Source organism: Labrus bergylta, chromosome 3 (genome assembly GCF_963930695.1).
Source record: "Labrus bergylta chromosome 3, fLabBer1.1, whole genome shotgun sequence".
NCBI lineage: Eukaryota > Metazoa > Chordata > Actinopteri > Labriformes > Labridae > Labrus > Labrus bergylta.
This window is the reverse complement of record NC_089197.1, coordinates 3,734,331-3,755,979: the sequence shown is the minus strand read 5'-3', so window position 1 is coordinate 3,755,979 and position 21,649 is coordinate 3,734,331. Positions and strand designations below refer to the sequence as shown.

At 43.2% G+C, this 21,649-nt stretch overlaps 1 protein-coding gene across 1 annotated transcript in view; it reads right to left on the bottom strand.

The window, feature by feature from the left end:
• si:ch211-186j3.6 (neural-cadherin) overlaps positions 1 to 21,649 on the bottom strand; it is a 296,332-nt gene that overhangs the window by 168,314 nt on the left and 106,369 nt on the right. The window contains exons 6-7 of the mRNA XM_065952497.1: positions 20,095 to 20,344; positions 7,984 to 8,126 (exon numbers count right to left, since the gene is read on the bottom strand). Of these exons, the coding sequence (XP_065808569.1) occupies positions 7,984 to 8,126; positions 20,095 to 20,344 (393 nt within the window). The remainder of the gene's footprint in view (positions 1 to 7,983; positions 8,127 to 20,094; positions 20,345 to 21,649) is intronic.

Sequence of the window (21,649 nt, the reverse complement as noted above, 5' to 3'; positions counted from 1 at the left end):
CTACCCACATGGAACCGGTGGAAACTCTCAGTAAAGACTAGATTCAGCGTCTCGTTGTTGTATTCCTCTGTTTACATCCATCGATAGATTCCTCAGAATGAAAGTTTCATCATATTTGCATACTCGCAAGAAATACTGTATCACACAAGAATGTTTTTCTCTTTGCTCCTGAGGCATAACGCTTTAAAAAAAAAAAAAATGAGGGCATTTTGGCCTTCAGTAGATGGGACAGCCTGAGAGAAGACAGGAAATGTTGGGAGCAGAAAGTGGGTGGATTACATGCAGCAAAGGACCGAAACCCACGGCCGCTGCAATCAGGACTATTTCTTCTTCACATGTGGCGTGCAACATCACCGCCAGTCTATCGGGCGCCCCCAGGAGGAGCAGACTAAGTTGTTCAATAGTCAGCATTGAGGAGGCATGTTGTGTGTTGGATAAACCAAACTTAGATGAGTATGATGTTAGAGACACCATGAGCTCATTCGACCAAATTTTTGTGAATTTGAAGAAAAAATATTTTTAAAAAACATCATTGAAGAGGTGAGCTCGTAAAAGAAACGAAAGACTAAAATGTCTTGAGACTAAAAATGAGACTGAAATATAAATACCTCGACTCTCCCTGGAGTTTCAAAGAGCTTTAAGGGGTCTTTTAAAACAGGAACTGAGATTCAATAAAACTCTAACGACTTGTTATTGAATACTGGTCTCAGCCTTGCCCTTAATGTTAAGTGGGTATGAGCGTATTCATGGCCTTGTAATTGTAGTCGATGTGTATGACGGAGCATTCAGGCCGAGCCTTTCTAACCACTTCTTATTTGTACCCTTACATTAGCCTAATGCCCGCGCCGCTCTCACAATAACACTCTGAGCAGCAGTGTCTAAAACAAGCAGCGCTCTCTGATTGAACTGAGAGCCTTATAATCGCAGCAATTTTCATAAAATGACCCCTGTGATTGTGTTTAAGTGAATTATCCATGACCGGTACGATCCCTTTACTCACATTGAGCATCACTTCTATTCCTATATTAAAATGTCAGACTGTATGGATATAAAGAAGGGTACCAGCTGCATACTTGTGGGTCAAATAGGAGCTAACAGAAGTTAGGATTTAATATAAAATGGTGTCCAGAGTTATTTCAATGTTTAACTAAAGGTCTGTGGAGTAAAGCTATTGTACGAGACTCAACCCACCCACCCACTGATCGCCCTGTGCACTCACTACACCCTCTTATTTCAAACCTTACTCTCCTCGTCCTTTACACGGGACAGAGTACAAACGCTGCGTCGGCTCTTCAATCTGCTCCTTTCATGTCGACCAGGCGCTCAGTTATGAACACTTATTCAATGTTAGTGTTGCTTACTTTCAGTTCAGTTCAATTTCAGCAGCTGAATATATTCAGGCCAATCCCAACCACCTGGACACCGTTATTTTGTACGATAAAAAAAAAAAAAGCAATTTGCCCTCCACTCCAAAAATGACCGTCTGGATGGTTCGCTCCCAATTTCTCATTATCCAAACCCAAATAGGCTATTGTACCATGTGTGGCTGGGGGTTGATAGGGGTTGTGTGGTAGAATAGGCTTACAAGAGATCATCATAGAAAAAATGTAGCGATACAATGAGACTAAAATTAGAACGATTGTTCGCTGCAGAAGGAGCCTCTAAATAGGGCCAATAAAACGGCACACAATGCAATAATACATTCAACCACCTATTTAAAGGGCTGAAGATTTCAACTCTACAATTGACACCATTTTCAGGAGCTTACATTATAAAGAGCAAGCAGAACAATAGAGACGTTTTCACATCTGTACTCCTGAAAATATCTAGATCATTTCAGGAGGACTTGTCACTCAGCTGTTCATCTCCTCACACCGGCTCCCAGTTACTGCTCGCATCAAATTCAAAACTCTGCTGCTCGCTTACAAAACAGCGACAGAAACGTCTCCTCCTTACTTTAACTCTCTGATCCAGGTCTACACTCCCTCCCCCCCACTACGCTCTGCCAATGAAAGGTGTCTGATCCAACCTACACAACAGGGTCCAAAGACGCTGACTAGACTCTTCTCCTCTGTCGCCCCCTGGTGGTGGAATGAACTTCCAAACTCCATGTGATCTGCAGAGTCCCTCTGCACCTTTAAGAAAAAGCTAAAGACCCAGCTCTTTCATGAATACCTACTAACTTAATGATGATGGTCTCCATATTATTGATGATGATGATGGTAATGACGATGGTTTTTGTTTGATAACGATGACTTATAAGATGGTTTCTATACTGATTAGAGCTCTCAAGAACTGCCCTCAATGTTGTGCTTTGCCTCTGGTCACTTCCTGTCAGCACCTGGGTTTTTTCCTGAGGTAAGACGTGATGTAAAAAAAACAACATGGAAGTAGTCGACGAAGCAACAGTCAGCTACACGATGGTCCAATGACAATATTTGCCTTAATATCAATGCTATGTGTAGTCTAACGGAATGAAAACATCAACAACAGAGCGGAGAACAACATACTGAAGAACAGAAAACATGCAGCAGGTTAATTACATGCACGGAGATCGTAGAGTTCGCGTGCAGCAGACACAGTATAGAAGCATCACTCCCCCTCCTATTGGCTCGAGGTGAATTCTCCAGAGAATATGCTGCTGTGTTCTCACATGCAGCTCCACCTGGAAATATCTTGAGTTTTTCAGGAGATTTCTGTAAGTGTGAAAGCCCTATCGGTGATATACAGAACATGTCGTCTGCTTAAGAAATATGTGGTATATGTCAAAGATCTCGGCCCACTACTCTGCAGTAGTGATGGTAGCAGCTGCAGCAGGATTAAATGGGTCCAGAGGAGATGGTGGAGAGAAACACTAGCAGCAGATCACATTTCGAATAACAGAAAGCTGCACTCTTGGCCTCAAGAACCATGAATTAGAATTGAAAAACCACGTATATCCATCGCAAAAATGCATTAAGTGTGTAAGCGCCTAGTCCACTCGTCTCCCTCTCTCCACCCACGCTGCTCCGACAGTGCAGGGAAGTGCACTCATGCTTAATGAATTGAGACAGAAGGCCAGATAAATGTGACCAGTTCAGTAAAGGCAGCAGGCAGACACACACAGAGAGAGAGAAGCTGCGGCCTGCTCGCTGTGTTACACAGGGTGCACCGGAGGCGCCCTGTAGTCCTATCCCGTCCTCACTCTCCCTCTGGTTGGCATAAACATCTAATAGGGCCTAAAAGCCTGAGATGAGAGCAACACATGCTGGGTAAGTGGTTGAAAATGTGACATGGAAAAGGTTTCAGGACATGCAAAGAACAGAGAACACAGCAAGCGTCTGTTTTAATCTAAGAGATACGTGTCCCTGCAGTGTGGCTCATAGTCCTGCATGTATGTATGATGTATGAAGTCTCTATATGTGTGTCCCGGGGTGCGTGTGGGGGTGCACAGTACTGGCCTATATGTGTTTAAATGTATTTAGCCTATGGTTCTTTATTTCTATAAACATGCATTCATGACTGACAGAGACCATGTTTCCTTTAGAACTCCTTATTTTACAGTTTGTCTTTATTGTAGCCTCTTATTTGTATTGTATTATTGTGGTCTAAATGAAACATCTGTGCTGTGCTTTGGTCAAAATATAACATGAATCAAGCACCAGAGGAGGTTTGTGACCCTGTATAAACCAGCTCTCTCAGAACGCTCCGTTTTGGTGTGTGAGTCTCTTTAAATGCAATGACCCCCCCCCCCCTGAGTTTTCCCAGTAGACATCACTCCTCTGTAGTGAGAATAAGAAGATGACCTTGGTGTATCAGGGCCTTTATATGTATATATAGCAGGGGTTCCCAACCTTTTTTCATGGAGCCCCCTCTACTTGTGGGCCAAGACCACCTGGTTGGGTCTAATCTAGAAATTTGGATTTGTGAGTTAGTTTGTGTGTGTGTATGTGTGTGTGTGTGTGTGTGTGTGTGTGTGTGTGTGTGTGTTGTGTGGCTGCTAACAGGGCCAGCTCATATCATCGCTGATCTGAGATGGAGAAGATGTTTCCTCGGGGGTCAGCGAGCAGCTGTCACTTCACATGAAGAGCAGCCAGGAGGGGGGGGGGGAGTAGAAGGACGAAGCAAAGGGACGGGTGAGAGACGACAAAGAGGACGGAGGACAGAGCAGGGTGTGTGTGTGTGTGTGTGTGTGTGTGTGTGTGTGTGTGTGTGTGTGTGTGTGTGTGTGTGTGTGTGTGAGGAGAGTTGAGGGAGGAGTGCTTCCTCAACTCAGACTCATGCCAGAAAAATTGCAAATGCAGTTGGAGGAGCAAAAAAAAAAAGGAGAAGTGAAAAAAAGGGAATGGGAGAGAAGGAGTGATGAATAAGGCAGCAGGGGGAAGAGGGAGACTAGAGAGAAAGAGGAAATAACAGTATATCCTCCTGAGGGGAGCACGGAGAAGAAGGAGAGCAAAACAATGTTGTGTTGTTGCATAAAGCGTGGATGAGACACAGGTCAGCACATCAGGCCGAACACAATATATGGAGGTGAGCAGTTCAGCAGAGAGGCCCGAATAACAGAAATAAAACAAGACAACGGGGCGACGAATGCCTCCCTATCACGCTTATCTTGCAGCCTTAAGTGAAAACAACAAACTCGCCCGCTGCCGCCTCTCTCTCTCTCTCTCTCTCTCCTCTCTGCAGGAAATACTCTTTTCTGAAATGCAATAAAACTTAGCTAAGAAATAAAGTAGTTGATCGAAGCCTATTTATCGGCGCCAGCATTTCCCCCTCAGCTGTCAGTAAATGCTTCCCTCCTCCAACGGAGCGACTGTTTCTGTATTTATGGGTTTTAATAGGAAGAGCGTGATCATCATATTGACCGGCCCTGCTCGGATCCTAATGGACACCTTAAATCTCCCAGAAACACACTGTATTCTGGGGTGAGTTACAGGCAAATTAACATGGAGAGGGAGGGGGGGGGCGGGGAGGCTCCTGCCAGAAGGGAGGAAAACAATCGCTTGAATGATTGTCAGACATTTAGGATGAGTTGGGGCGAGGGAGGGGGAGGGGGAGGAGGGGACAGGCTCCAAGAGGGAAGGAGAGGAGGCAATAAACGATTTTCATCAACAGCCGAGAGAGAATGAGATGGGTTGGAGAGGGTGGGAGGAATCCAATGTGTTCACCCTCCATTATAAGAATCATAAAACAGTTTTAATGACCAAATATTGGCCTCTTTGAAACAAGATATTGGATCATATTACAAGCATTATGGTGTGTTACACTTTGGCACACACACACTCTCTCTGCCGCAGACAAATTGTCTTGTGCTTTATGTGAGCGTCTGCATTAGTCTCTCTTCTGCAGGTGTGTGTGTGTGTGTGTGTGTGTGTCTCGCCTGTGTTGTTTCTTTACATCTATCACTACTGAAGGTGTTTAATGAAGACAGGTGCTTTGAAGGTAACACAGAGGGAGAAAAAAGCAGCATGGCGCTGCGTTGCACAGACACAACATCAAACTTTTTAATGCCTTTTCTGTTTCTTTTGTTCATTTCTGAGTTATAAAGACTGCTCCACTTCACGGTCATGTTGGTTATCTACCTCATCTCTGCTTCATGTTACAGCATGTTTTATAGTGTACTATATTATTGAAGAACTGAAAGATGCTTATTATTTAGATTTTTCAAAAACAGGGAAGATGGGTTTATTATTAAGGATAAGTTTGGTGTTACTCAAAGATACCACATGTAGATTTAACCACCAGGGGGCTCTCAATCAATAATACAATAACAAAAGATGACGTCGAGGCTAGCGTGGAATCATGGGGGTTCTCTCTGCTACGCTGCATGAGGAAGCGTGAGCTGCTACTGAAAGCTGCCGTCCTGTTGCTGTATGAGCTGCTGTGATAAAAACATCATGTAAATTATACTCGGACACATGAACTCGTCTGTAAACATATTCTCTTCCTCAGGTCGGTTTCACCCGGTCGACTTTACTACGTCAAAGCGGAGTTTGTTTTTCATCGAGGGTGGGGGGAGTAGCAGAGAGAATCACTCCCATGATTCCCCGCCAGCCTCGACGTCATCTTTTGTTGTTGTTTTGGTCGAGAGCCCCCTGGTGGAGGAATATACTCACTGTGCGTTTAATTCTGAAGACATAATGATGTAAGTATGGTTTTCTCAAAAAAACAATTATTACAATCCTGAACAAACGGGACACTGGAGATGGAGATAGCGCTACTTCATTCACTGGTGTCAGCTCAGTGGGCAGACTGGGTTCTCAACTAACTAAACTTCGATCCTCAGCTTCTTTTTAAGACAGCTCACCTTGAACAAGACAATGAATTGATCTACATGTATTACTCAAACTAACGCCCAATCAAAGCCAGAACATTCAATTGGAAATGATCCCAAAAAAAAAAAAAAGAAGTCTTGATGTTGGAGAGGAAATTAATGTGGCTTTGAACGTGAGTTAATTTCCAACTGAAGAATACAACATCTTTCATGCTCAAGCTGATAACGGCAGGTCACAATTTGACAGATCGAGTAAAAAAAATAAACTGACGTCCAGATTGCTCATCATCATGTTTGAACATACTGTATAGTTGTCAAATTAAAGATATCCACCGTCCAGATGACAGACAGTTCAACATGTAAATCTAGCTGATCTTACAAATCAAACTGAAAATATAAACACTGAGCAGAAATGTAGTCTCTATTAGGAAATACTAATGAGGAACAAATCATATAAAATGCAAAATAAAGGCCTGAACTCATCAAGTGACAAATCTTCTCACTGCTCGATAAAGTGACCGCCACTATCAGCTGACAGTGAACGCCATCGCTGGGGAACGGAGGAAAGTCGGCCTTCAAGTTTTGAGTAATTGAATTTCTGAAAGTCATCATATTACCCCAAAACACGATATGTAGATTCAGAGGGGGGGGTTGCAACTTTCACAAGGGTCAAACCGTTATGAAAACAAGCCCATCCCCCACTGACTTACCACACACACAAACACACACACACACACACACACACACACACACGCACACACGCACACACACACACACACTGCGCATCATTAACGCAGTTTCCTATTTCACATCGCTTCTGGCATCGCTGCTCCTGCCTCAGAGGAGGAGTTGAGACGTGCGACTATAAACTCCACTTCATATTTGGTTACAAAGACGCGGCGGCGACGCTCCTCACACTCACTGATTATCTCAGCGGCTCCATGACATCACCTGTCAGGACTTAAATATCCTTGACAAAGCTCCTCGCAGTTAAAAAAGGACGAGAGGCGAGGCGTCCTCACACACAGGATAGTGGGATCCGGTGAAGGACATAAAAAGTATACTGCATGCACTGTGTGAAGCATATTTTCAAGACCCTCTGGGGCACACTTGACAAACTGCAGCGCTTTTGCATTTCTACAGCGTACGTAAATATAGCAGGGAGGGCAGACACAAATAACGGGAGGAGAAAAAAAACAATCTTTGTGGATATTTCAGGGTTTTGTGCAGAATCTATATGAGTAGCACAGACCTCAGAGCTGCCTAAAGTTCAGAGACATCGCTCCAAACATTTTGAAAAAAAAGAGTTTACAAAGCAGCAGTATATCAAAAGGTATGTAAGAATGGAGTTCTGCTTTTACACATGCAGCCATGATTGTAAACTTCATGATGAGTCAGACTGAATTATGGTTCAGCTAATATTCAAAAGGGGTTTTGTTCGGGAGGAGAAAAGTGAACAGCCCTGAATGGTGCTCTGAGTGGAGCCATTTTTTTTTTGTTGTTCTTCATTGCAAGATTACAATCGGCAATCAGATCCCCTCAAGGAGCAACAAAGCACGACTAAATCTTACAGGCGCTGGTGGCTTTGTGGTTACTCCACATGCCCCCGTGTTCAAAGGCTACAGTCCTCTAAATGGTTAGCCAAGGTTTGAATCTGACCTGTGGCTTCTCTCTCCCTCTGTCTCTCTCTCTCTCTCTCTCATAAAGACAATAACTAAAGTCAATCTTACCTTTCTGGCTGTCGATGACAAAGTTTCCCTCTTCGTTTCCAGTCGTGATCTTGTACGTGATCCCGTCCCCGTCAGGATCCTTCGCCAGCACCGTGGCAACGAGAGTGTTCGGTCCTGCGTCCTCCGAGACAAACGTCCGATATCTGATCAGACACAAACAGACACAACATCATCAAACCTCGATTCCACCACACACACAAGTTCGACCGGTTAGGTTCAATGTGTCTGAAGATGGAGATATGGAAACAAGCAAGAAGAAAGACCTTCTGGCTAAATCAAACAGCGGTCAAAAATAAAAGCAAAGTCAGTTTGAGATTTTCGTAGCGTTTCTTCAGTCTGAACTCAAATGAATTCCCTTAGTGACTGAGAGCTGTTGACACAAGAGACTGAGACTCATTTTCAGCACAATGACAACACAAATAGGTTTCAACATAAAGACCAAAGTACATGTTGCACCTGTCCAGTCATTGTTAAACATCATGTGATTGCAGTAAGGAGTATCTCCACCAAACACAGCATCGACTGTGTCCCAACATCGGCTTGTTAATTGCTTTCACCATGAGCCCCGGGTGTTAATCTGTCCCTGAACATTTACAAGAATACAAACCAGCAGAGTGGTGAGGAGCAGCATACAGAGCAGCCACGGAGCCGCAGAGTCTGACAACCCGAAACACATAAGGTCATGCATACACCTGTCATCACCATCCCTTTTCCTGTGATAATCCAGGAGTCAAACCAGAGACACACAGAGAGCATGAGATGTTCTCAACACAGCGCTCGGCCCTCGTTGTTTTGGCGCCTGTTCTGCATGAAAACAGCTGAGCCATGATCTAATTGTAGGTGTAAATATGTCGATTGCTGCCTCCTAAATCATTTGATAAAGATCAAGTGTGCAGGAAAAGAGCACATCCTCGACAGCATCCTCGACAGCGATGCTTTCACTCCTCTGTTTAAAGCTTTTAGCCTTAAGTGATGCTCCTGAGCAAAGAGCAATAGAAGCAGGAAATATCATAACGTAATCTTCACGCAAACAAAAGCATCTCACTAGAAGGTCAGAGATTTACATATGAATGCATTTGATCAGTGGTGATGAAGTGGTGCTCATTTCATAAATAGTCTATAATGCTCAGGAATGATTTGAGGGATGATGATGTGCAGCGCTCAGTGCTGCAGAGGCTTTATTTTCGACTCTTATCTCTTAATATTAGGTTTTTATTTATAGCAAACAGGGTTTTTACCTTTAAATTAATATAGTATTTGCAACAAACATCTTTAATCTGCTCATCTTATCCAGGCAAACGCACACAGACACAAACACCAGGAGCTTGCCTCGCATTTTGAAAAGTTACACTCGATATCCTGTTATTTATAGGAGTTCAGTACAGAATCAGCAGCAAGCAGCTGTACATTAACTTTATTAAAATGAAGCCATGAGAAGCTTCAGTTTTGATTGGAGCACACCGCCACAGCAAGCTTATTTTAATCTTCTTGGACTTAGAATAAGAGAGACATCATTTAAAAAAAATCTGTAGTCAGAGCAAGCCGTTTTGGATGGCAGCTACAAGCTAAGCTAACCGGTAGATACTGGACGTGTTGGTACTGGTACCATAGTGGTACCGGATTTCGGTACCCATCCCTACCAGTTTCTGGAAACAATGGTGCAAATTTCTCATTGCATTTTAATAACTAACATTTTGGCAACTGTAGTGATTTTATCCCTCTGTTGATGTCCTGTATTTATATTTTTCTATGCTTTCTTATGATGATATTCATATGGGTCTGTCAAAGTATAGTACATCTATTCAAATGGGTAAATGAACAAAGATGTGTATTTTCATCTTTTTCAAACACTGAAGTCATTTCCAGCTAACATACATTTCTTATCAGCCCACACATTCAAATCGGATTTCAGTCTCCTGTGAAACTCCACGAACTCCTCGGCTCTCTCCCTTTGTGTCTTCGATTTGCTCTTTGAACTTCAGCTTTGAACTCTCCTTTGGCCTTACACATACAGAAAAAAACTCCAAACCACTGGTGTGCTTGGAAGTCAAACTTTTCTTGAAAAGGCCGGCCTTTCTTCCTCGTTGACTTGAGATCACACAGCACATTCTTCAGACAACATTTCAGCTACTCTTACAGGAACATCGGGAATCATCACAAAATGTAACATGCAAACCTTCCTGGGCCATTTGTTCTGAGTGATTTTAATGACAACAGTACGAGATAAACAAAGAGGTTTTTGATCTACATGTCTCACAACGCTACTCAATATGTGTCCCACACTGACATCATTAATAGTGAGAGTGAGTTTAACAGATCTCCTTTTTGAACCAAAAACAGTCATAAAGGCCATAAAGCAGAATCAACCAACTGGTTGCTCGGTGACATTGTTATAACAGGATTGTAAAAGTTTCAGTATTCCCAAACGACGACCTCTGCTGATAAAAATGAAAGCCAAGGGGACCAGTAGCGTAGTGGTAAGTGCATGCGCCCCATGTACAGAGGCATTAGTCCTGCAAGCGGGCAGCCCGGGATCAAATCCGACCTGTGGCACCTTTCCTGCACATCATTCCCCATCATTCCAGGCACAAAAAGTCCAAAAATAAATCTTTAGAGAAAATTAAGCCAGCGGAACTCCCAAAATCTGCAGTTCCTCCTGTGTCCACTGGAGGACATGTTAACATTTAAACCAGCTGAGAAAAAGAAAAAATCATGTTTGCAGCCTGGTTCTAAAATTGGTTGCTCGAATTTGTATCTGCACACACTGTACAAAAAAGTCTGACCTCCAAAATCACAAAACGATTTATGGTCTAATTCGGGATCTAATCTGAGAGCAAGTGGAACTTTTGCGTTTGCTGCAGAGAGAGGTTTCTTTTCCCTGAGTGGTTACTTAAAGATAACATCAAATGTCATTGGGACGTCATCTTTGCTGGTAAAGCTTGGACTGACGACAGTGGGAAAGACAAACAATACTTCACAGATTGACTCTCGCGTTTGAGTCTGACAGTCTCACAAACAGACCTAAACCAATCTTTGATCGAGTTTGAACCTTTTAGCATAGACCTGAAGATGAACTCCTCCTGCAGTCGTTTTATCAACGACTCACATGTGACTCCCATTCCAAACGCAGGTCTAGCATCTCTGACAGCCTGACATAAATATCACTCCAGCGAAGAGCTATTTGTTTCTCACTGAAAACAAGGCACTCTCATTACGTGCAGAACACTGTGATCATGTTTTGTCACCGCTGTCTCTCTGCGTCGACGAGCGCTGCAGTAGCTCAGCCTGGGAAGATCAGTGATGAGCCACTCGTTTGCTCCGTTTGCAGGCTGTTTAGTAATTTCAGCTCACAGTCTGCGAGCCGCACACACTCCCTCCTGCAGATCAATACATGAGTCAGGCGAGAGGAGAAGCTGTGCTGTGTTTCTTTATTATGTAGTTTTCTCCAGGAGTACACAGGGCACATTGATCAAACGGCTTCTACTTGTGGTCTAAGGGAAGCTATTTGAAAGATCATTAGATAATTGCTCGTGTTTATCTCACCTGAAAGCCAGGAAGAAGTCCTGATGTTAAAATTGCAGATGCTGTCTGTGCATGCTGAAAGTATGCACGACTCTTCCACACGGGCAACTAAGCCTCTTTTGTCCTCAATCCCCAATTTACCTCTTCTTATGCCTTGCAGATGCCGACTGAGTAATTATAGTTTCAAATGAAGTTGGCTAACGATTATAAGCAGCCTGAAATAGCAACCACAGCTGATGTGGGACTTTATTGTCTGCAGGGGAAATTACCTTTGTGATACGTGGAAAACTTTCAAGAAGAAAATTTAAGAGTTGGGGCGCTGGGTGCGCATTGTTTAGAGCGCGCGCCCCATGTATGGAGGCTATAGTCCTCCAATCGGGCGGCCTGGGCGGCCCACCTGTGGCTCCTTTCCCCACTCTCTCTCTCTGATTTCCGACTCTATCCACTGTCCTATCTCTACATTAAAGGGTTTATATGCGATTTTTTGATCCAGCAGATGTCGCCCCCATGCTAGCGATCTTTATTATGCTGGTATCTTCACACTGCATGTAAATTTACCTGAAATGAGCGTGATCTAGAAACACAGTTAAGCAGTGAGTACAGTATGTTATTCTTCTTTTCTCTAGTCCCTCAATTAAACAACTTTTATACACGAGGGGAGGAGTCAGCCGGCCGTCCCGGCGATGTAAACAAAGTGAAGATAGGACTCTGAAAACTCTGAAAACATCACAGACAGTGGGACTCGGGTGTTACACCCATTGTAGACAGTCATGACTCACAGAGTTATTTTCAGAGGAGATACTTGATTTCTATTATATTTAAGTGTGAAAAATTTCATATAAAGCCTTTAAAGGCACAAAAAGCTCAAAATACATATTAAAAAAATATAGTCACACAGTTTAAGCGTGTGTCTTTGTGTGCATGGCATGAAAAGGCAGCTCAGGTGTTAATCTGAGAGCAGCTCAGAGTCTGACATACCTGAGAGGGCCGGTCAGTCAACGATCAGGACCAGACAAACCGCAGCCGGTCAATCGGTCCTCCTCTATGGATTAGAAGATAATGGTGCCACTGCCATGGCAACAAGTCATTTTATAGGGTTAATCCTTCTTGACCCTTAATTGAATCTTATTAAATCAAATACCTCTCTGCAATGCTTCTCAAGAGGACGACAGTAGGGATCTACTGTGTGAGTGACCGGCTATGAGAGCGTCTGTAGAGATAGAGATACGATAGAGAGGGATCAGGACTGAGGGAGGAAGAATCCCCAAAAGTCAAACAACTTCTAAATGCCTTTCGCAATCACATCTGGGCTTCACCACGACTCCAATTTGGCCAGATCAATACGGGAATTGATTGTGAGGCACACGACAACGCCTCCACGCACTGATTACTTTTCTACCTCTCTGTTTTACTTTCTTTGTTTTCATTCTGTTAATCAAGGGAGAAAATAGATGCATCCCTGAATCCGCTGCCTGATTTCAGATGTGAAAATGAATCACTGCATCAAAGGATATCGTTCATTTAGTGTGTCGCGATGAGGCGATGATGGAGCATGGAGGGATGTGAAGGGGTCTTTTTGTTGAATAGCTGTTGGGTCACTTCTGTCGACTGGATTGTGCTCTTTAAAAAAACGTCTCTCCCCCCTCTCCTATTGGCTCGAGGTGAATTCTCCTGATTGTATCCTGCTGCGTTCTCACATCAGCTCGTTCAGACTACACCAGGAGGCTGACAGTCTTCTACAAGTGTGAAAGCCCTAAAACTTTTAACATGCCAAAGAGTTGGCAGAAACAATCCGTGCTCAGAGCCAGGCGCCGGGGTTCAGGTGGTGTGGAGCCCCGAGGTGAGCACCAGTAATAACTGCAACAGATGTGACTCCAATATGTACTGAAGCAGCATCGTTTGCAAGTAAATGAGAGACCCACAGCTTCAATGTGCCTTCCTACTTTGTAAAAAAGCAGGATGAAGATTACCTGAACAGGTCTGAGGCGGTCATGATTTGGTTTTGTATTTTGTAGATTTTCTGAGTTTCCCGTTTTTTCCTAGTGTTGCTTGTTTCCCTTGTGTGTTAATGTTTCCTTGTGTTGATGGGTTCCAAGTTTTGTCTTCAGTGTTTCCTGTTTTATTTTGTCATTTCTTATCCTCGTGTCTCTCCATGTTCTAGTGTGTTTTTTTACATTCTTGAGTTTTCTGTGTCTGCAGTGCTTCCTGATTTATTTCATAGTTGTCCTCAGTGTTTTGTGTTTATTCCTGCCTCTGTGTGTTTCCCTCCATGTTGATTGCCCTGATTGTCTTCACCTGTGTCATTAGTCTCACCTGTGTCTGATTACCCCTGTGTCTATTTAGTCTCTGGGTTCCGTCCCTCGTGTTGTCAGATCATGGTAGTAAGTCGGTGTTGATTGGTGCATGTCAGTCCTCCTTGTTATTTCTTTGTTGCTCTCAGTGGTTTTTACCCTCGGTGGTTTTTTGTTGAACATTTTGAATTAGTGAGTTTTGTGTAATGAATATAGTTTTCTTTTTATCTGCAATTGGGTCCACCTCCTTTTGTTTCTTTCCCACACCCGTGACAGAGGTGTTAACATTTCAAAGGCTGATCTCATCAATCTGAGGAAAATAAACGTCTTCAAACATGATGAGTCCTGAAATGTATACGGCTTTACATGTACTTTTACATACGCACTGGTGTCAAGGTGAATATGTCTGATCCTGGTTCGAATCCCCGTTGGACAGGAGTATCTCTGTGTGGAGTCTGCATGTTCTCCTCGTGCATGTGTGGGTTCTCTCCAGGTACTCCGGCTTCCGGCACAGTCCAAAGACATGCTCGTTAAGACATTTGGTGACAACCGTAGGTGTGAGTGTGGCTGGTTGTCTGTCTCTATATGTCAGCTCTGTGATTGACTGGAACAGTCCATGGTGTAACCCCGCCTCTTGCCCAATGACAGCTGGGATCGACTCCAGCGACCCTGAACAGGAACAGCGGTAAAGATGGCTGGATATTTGGGTACAATATTAACATGCACCAAAGAAAGAAATGAACATTCTTGTAGGAATATGCTTTCCATTTAAATCTGACTCTTTATGTTTTCACGTTTGAATATCTGACATGAAGCCGTTGTGTTGTGAAAACTTCCTTAACTACTCTGCTGGGACAGGCCTCTGCATCTGTTCACTGACGAAAGACAACAGATGCCACAGAAGTTATCCGCATTGCAAGTGAAAGACCTGAGAAAAACAACATATTCTTGAAGTTGCTGCAGTGAGGGCTTTCTTCTTAAGGCCCCGTGTCCACCTAGCGGTTTTTTCCAGGTAGAAAAGCTCGGGCTGTGCGCTCAGGAAAGCTTGCATCAGGCAATTGTTCGCTGTCTCCATGACGACAACATCCTTGACAAAGACCACGGTATGAGCTTTTTATCTGAAATCGATTTATTCCATTTAGACTCTGAGTAAAGAAGATGATGTCGGTACATGACATGTTCCATACCACATGTTGCATATTGTGACCTTAATTTAAAGTGTAACCAAATGAAGGATTTAGTTTATTAACGAAACATACTCGGTCAGTAGATGCAGGGAAAAACGTCCTTGGTATACATCGTCGTTATTTGTGTCACACTGTGTCCTTGTGCTTCTGACTTTGACTTCCTGAGACTTTTATCGTCAGTCTGTGGAGGCTGCGTCACTGCTCTTATCAACTTGCAGGGAATCAAAATACAGGGAATGAAAAAATAAAGAAAATCTGATTTGGAGGAAACTGTCTCCCAGAACAATAACAGGTGACGCCTGAGCCGGGATTATAAAGAGATGGGAGCAGACTGAGATATCAATATATCATAGCAAAACTTTTAACTTAAAGATGAGAAAGTCTTGGTGTCGTTGGCCATCAGAGTAATTTCATATTTGACAAAAACATCCATCAAAAAACAAACACAACTCTCGTTATTTCCCAGACTAACTCCCTTCACCCTTCGTATTTTTAGATGCTATAATTTACGACACTCTGGGGCAAAAACGTCTGTCAAGGTTTTTTATTATTCAGCACCTATTATAGTGAAAATACAGACCTCAAAAACGGTCAATTTGAAAGTAGAAAATGTTGTGGCAGACTTGAGTTAAAAGGATAACATGAAGACGTTTTGTTTGCTAGGAAAACATTAATTCTACAATTCATGTAGCAGACGCTTTAATCCAAAACGACGGACATCAGGGAGTAAGAACAACACAAACAAGGCTCTAGGACAATGTCAGGAAGTGCAAAGAAGCAGCTTTTAGACGCACAGGTGCTGACAGGAAGTGACCAGAGGCAAAGCAACAACATTGACAGCTGTAGGTATTTACATTAAATAAAGCTCAGGTTTTAAAACTTAAATATGTGTGGTGTCCTTATCTGCTCGGCCTCCAATTGCTCAGAGCCTCAGCCTATCAATGCTCAGACACATGTATATCAGGGTGATAAGTAAGGTTGTCAACCCCTTCAATACTTTTTCAAAACCAAGTGTTTAAAATGGATACAAACACCATCATTTGAAAGAATAGCAGCGGTGGAAATTAACTTTTTTTCCCTACCTGCCATGTTGGCTGGTGGTTTAAAAAAATGACATAATCACAAAATAATGACATTATTATTATTATTATTATATCATCATAATTAAGGCATATAGTATTCAGGGAACGGGCTATTTAATGAAGGGTAATGTCTGGGATACACAGGGTCATTTTATGGTACATTATCTAATTTTCCGTCATTGGTTTTTCAACTCTAATGCAGAGAGCAGCTTGTTATATAGTTAAGTCATTTACACATACTTCTGAAATTTGCAGACGACACCACCGTCATCGGTCTCATCCAGGACGGGGACGAGTCTGCTTACAGACAGGAGGTGGAACAGGTGGGTTACTACTGCTCCACCATCCAAAGTGTCCGGCAATACGGAAGCCCAGTCTGGTTCTGTAGCCTCTCAATCCATCTAAAGTCCAGGATACTAAGACTCCTGGGCCTCTGCTCAAAGATGGTGGGTCACTGTAATGAACACTCTGAGCTGCACTAAGCACACCCTCGGACTGGCTTGGAAGATAGCCTCCGGCCCTTTGCATGTCCTACATGAGGAGTATCAGCTCCTGCCCTCTGGGAGGCGATTTAGGGTGACAAACTGTAAAATGAACAAGTACAAACACTCCATATCGCTGCTGAACAAACAGAAGAGCAGCAGGCCAAACTGCAACCCACACATTCCCAATCACTAATGTACCTGACCTGAGCTGCACATGGACTGTGAGCACACTCACATTCCTTTTAATGGACAATCTCCAAACATTATTTATGTACTGAAATGTGATTTTGAATGCAGCTTATGCTGTTTTTATGTTTGTCTTTTGAGTGTGATTTGATTGTGATGAGAGGATCTCTGAGCTTGTAATGCAAGACAAAAGTCTGTGCAAACGGACAATAAAGTGTTATCTTATCTTATCTCGACCCTGATCACAGAGGAGCCCTCTCACCCCCTCCACCCTCTCAACGTATCAGCTCATGTTGCATCTTAGCACAGCCCTGAGTTTGTCTAAATTTCCTCTTTGTAATGTTCGAGTGCAAACCAAAGACCATTTCATTTCAGGCTCATGTGATCTCCTGAGGCAGGTGAAGACTGTGTTCTGAAGGTGTGAGGTGGATAGACACTCAAGCAAGATCACTGCAGGAAGCCTCCCAGGGTGGTTTCCCTGGCAACAGGCAGGTGATGGTAGGTACAGTAATAGGGTCCTGATGGCAAAGTGACAGGAAATAGATGAAAGGCAACTATTCTGTCACTCACCGGGGAGTGAGAGCCGTGCGGTGAAGAGGTGGATCTGAGAGTATGGCTATAGAACTCATGAAAGATGAACAAATACAACGTGTTCTCTTCTCCCTCTGCTTTTTTGTTTTCTTCTTCTATTCCTGAATTTCTCTCACTTATAAATCAAGCATAGAAACATCATATGACTCTGACAAGGCTCTGTGTAATTCTCTGTAGCCTTCATTCTTGATTCTGAAATTGGAAAACACACACACACACACACACACACACACACACACACACACACACACACACACACACACACACACACACACACACACACACACACACACACACACACACACACACACACACACACGCACACACACAAACACACGGTCATTACTGCATGCTTCCAAGTCCTGGAATCGATACAAATAGGGCAGACTTTCCGCCTGGATAATGATATCTTTAATGACCTCTCTCTTCCCCACTTTCTCCCTCTCTGTTCCTCACGTTCATCACATGAAACAGCACACACATGCACAGTCTCAACACACACACACAAACACACACACACAGGCGGACATAGCATGTCTACAGGGAAAGTAATGAATTTTATCTTTATTAAATTCATCTTGCCAGACTGTCCCTGCTGTATCACTTTCTTCTCGGAGAAAATATGTGTTTTCTCAATCCTGAATTTGTGTGAATTTTCATATAAATAAGTGTGTGTGTGTGTGTGTGTGTGTGTGTGTGTGTCTCAGAGTCATACATCATAGATTGTCCAGTACAGTTTTGTGGCAGCTGTAGTCGAGGATTGAGGGCTACAGAAGAAAAACTAACTGACTGATTATTCTGCTGTCACTGACAGTAAATCAATACAACCATTCAGACAGACACACACACACACACACACACACACACATATATGTACACAGACACACTAAACCCCTTCTGCGACAAACAGCATAACCACATGCATATCAGATACATGATGCATGAATGCACTCTATAACTACATCACTCCGTCCATTCCAACACACCCTACTTTGCTGGGACATTCTCAATTACTGAATGCACGCGCACACACACACACACACACACACACACACACACACACACACACACACAAATACACAGGCATGAACACACGCCGAGTGGGGCTCAGGGCCTCCTGAGGGTGCTGGTGGGCACGGCTGATTGACCCGGCCTCACCAATCTGCCCAGCTCTCTGCCAGAAAATCAACCAATTAAAAGATGCAGGCAACCACAGCAGCACTGGGGGGGGGGGGGGGGCGGGGGGGAAGCACTGGAATTGTGGGTAATGGCAGCTGCAACGTTGAATTGGGAAGCAGCTGTAAGGAGCTGTAAGGCAGGACAGACACACACACACACACACACACACACACACACACACACACACACACACACACACACACACACACACACACACACACACACAGTCTCTCTCTCTAAAATAACTCTGGTGAACTGTATGTTAAATGCCTCTCTTAGATATCCAAATGCAATATATCTCACACCCTCACTCGAGTTGTTAAAGACCCTCATCAAACACTGAGGTGGTTTCAATCAATCTTTGTCTATTCTCCAGAAAACCTGCAGTTTGTCGAGTGTGGCGTCGCACTTTAACGACGGAAAATAACAGAGTATGAGATTGCATTTTGTAAATTGTATAGATCTGCAAGATGTCTTATTTATAGTTTTCAGTCTGTGACTGGCACAGAGGCCTGGAGGGCAGAAAGAGCTTAGGAAAGACGTGGCTACCACTGAACTCTGGAGCTGCAGCACGGTCTCAATTTTCCATCTTATCAAAACATCACATGTTGACGTCACCTGACAACTGCAAAAAAAAAACGGAGATATGGCACAACGGAGACAATAATCGCTAAAAACAGCAAGGAAATTCTTCCCCTTAAACTGACGCCTGGATGAAAGTCTACAAAAGAACTGACAGCTTTATGTCTGCTTGATGTTGTTGGGTCGACGATGCTGCCATTTGGAAAGTGAACGGCAAAAATCTTCAACATCAAAGCGTATGTGAGTGACAATTCGCTAACGTTAGCTAGTTGAAGGGAGGGTTGGTCATTTTTGAAAACTAGTATGATTTTGAAAGTAGCATTCCCTCAGTGCTCGGTCTGCACCCCCTCCCCTCTGTGCTCCCTCAAAGGCCACGCCCCCTCACTTACATGCACAAGCGCCGTTGCTCCAGAAGTGGACCTCAGCTCATGCTCTGAGTGTGAGCTAGAGCACGCAAGAGGTAGAGAGCGAGCAGGGAGACAGGGAGGCGTCTGATTGGTTCATCAGATTGGTACCTCGTGGCAGACATTGGTGGAAGTTTTTACAGACTTACAAACTGATACAGATGATGGATTTTCTTTGTTTCTTTTTTAGAGAACATGAGTTATTCATTTCTGTCAGGACCTAAAGACAACTTCAACCAAAATCTAGGTTTTCTAATTTCTAAATTCTGTAGAAAAACAACGCGGACACGTCTCTTCGTCGGTAAGTGCGTCACATTCAACAACATTTGTGTCTTTCAGTTAGCATGAGGGTGCTAACTGAGACGGGAAACTTCTCCGTAGCCTGCAGCAGTAAGTAAACCTTTTCTTGCCTGCCAAGTGTGAAAACTATGAATTTCTTGTGACAACATCTGTTAATCCAAATGTATGAGCCAGTATATTAGTGTGAATTTTATATATAAATCAGAATCGCCCCCTTAGTGGTCATCCAATGTAAAACAATGGGAAAATACAACACCATCAATTTCAGACAAAGAACTTATTTTTCCAAAAACATGACTTACATGTGTTGGGAGAACTCGGGCGCCTCGTCGTTGACGTTAGCCATTCGTATCCGTACTGTAGTCGTGCCGGTGCGAGGGACCTCCCCCTTATCAACCGCCATCACCACAAACTCGTACAGGTGGTTCGGCCTCTCGTAGTCCAGAGGCCCCACGGGGAAAATGGTCCCATGAGGAGAAATGGTGAAGTCTTGACTCAGGGTGTAGTAGGTTAACTCAGCGTTCTCCTCGGAGTCACAGTCACTGGCCGATACTGAAGATTCAAACACAGACAGAGCAGGCCGTCAGTTTCCCTTTCCATTGGCTTTTACCAAAGTTGATTTAATAATGCATAAACAGACACACCCACAAACACAATTAATTGACGCAATGGCCCATCAGTTTAGGAGTGTTTTGTTACTATGTCCATCCATCCAAACTGAAATAAAGTGTCAGGACTACGAGAAACAAAAACTATTGACTTCAAAAAAATCTTCATTGGCTCCCAGTTCAGTACAGAATCCAATTCAAAATGTTATATTACAAGATCTATTATCCTCACTTTCACCAGAACTAATGTCAGTCTGGGACACCTCTTAAAGTCTTTATTTGTGATTTTTCACACTTAAATGTAGAAATCAAGAATATCCTCTGAAAATAACTCTGTGAGTCATGACTGTCTACAATGGGTGTAACACCCGAGTCCCACTGTCTGTGATGTTTTCAGAGTTTTCAGAGTCCTATCTTCACTTTGTTTACATCGCCGGGACGGCCGGCTGACTCCTCCCCTCGTGTATAAAAGTTGTTTAATTGAGGGACTAGAGAAAAGAAGAATAACATACTGTACTCACTGCTTAACTGTGTTTCTAGATCACGCTCATTTCAGGTAAATTTACATGCAGTGTGAAGATACCAGCATAATAAAGATCACTAGCATTAGCATGCTAACACAACAATGCAGCGCGAGTTGTTTTGGTTTCATGCTGGTGCTCAAGGGCGACATCTGCTGGATCAAAAAATCTCATATAAAGCCTTTAACATTACTTTTAAAATGAGTTTAAATATGGATCAACAGAATAGATCTCCTTTAAGACATCAACCCTGTTTCTTCAGAAACATTTAAATTATTTTACTTAAGTGGATCTCAGTGACATGTTTCTCACTTAAACATTTAAAGAAAAGCTTCAAATTCAAATTAACCCAAACTTCAGAATCATGTATTTACAAGAGTGAGACCTAGGTGCATACATTACATAGCACCAATAGATGACGGATGATAAATGATATGAAGTCACTTTGTTCTACTGACACCTTTATTCATCTCCAATCTGTCGTTTCATTTTTATCATTCTGATTTGTGTCATGGAGACAAAGAAAAAGCAGCTCAATGAAACAGGATCTCAACATGGGTTCAGGAAATCTATCCACTTTTCACGCTATGAGACCAAAGTGAAGACTGAAAAGGAAGTGATACTCCCACGGACTTAAACCTCTAATTCGTTAACACAATAGAGGGGGAAACGCTCCGTGCACGGTATGCTCTGAAAGGATTTTCATTCTGCAACATTTGTGTTTTGAA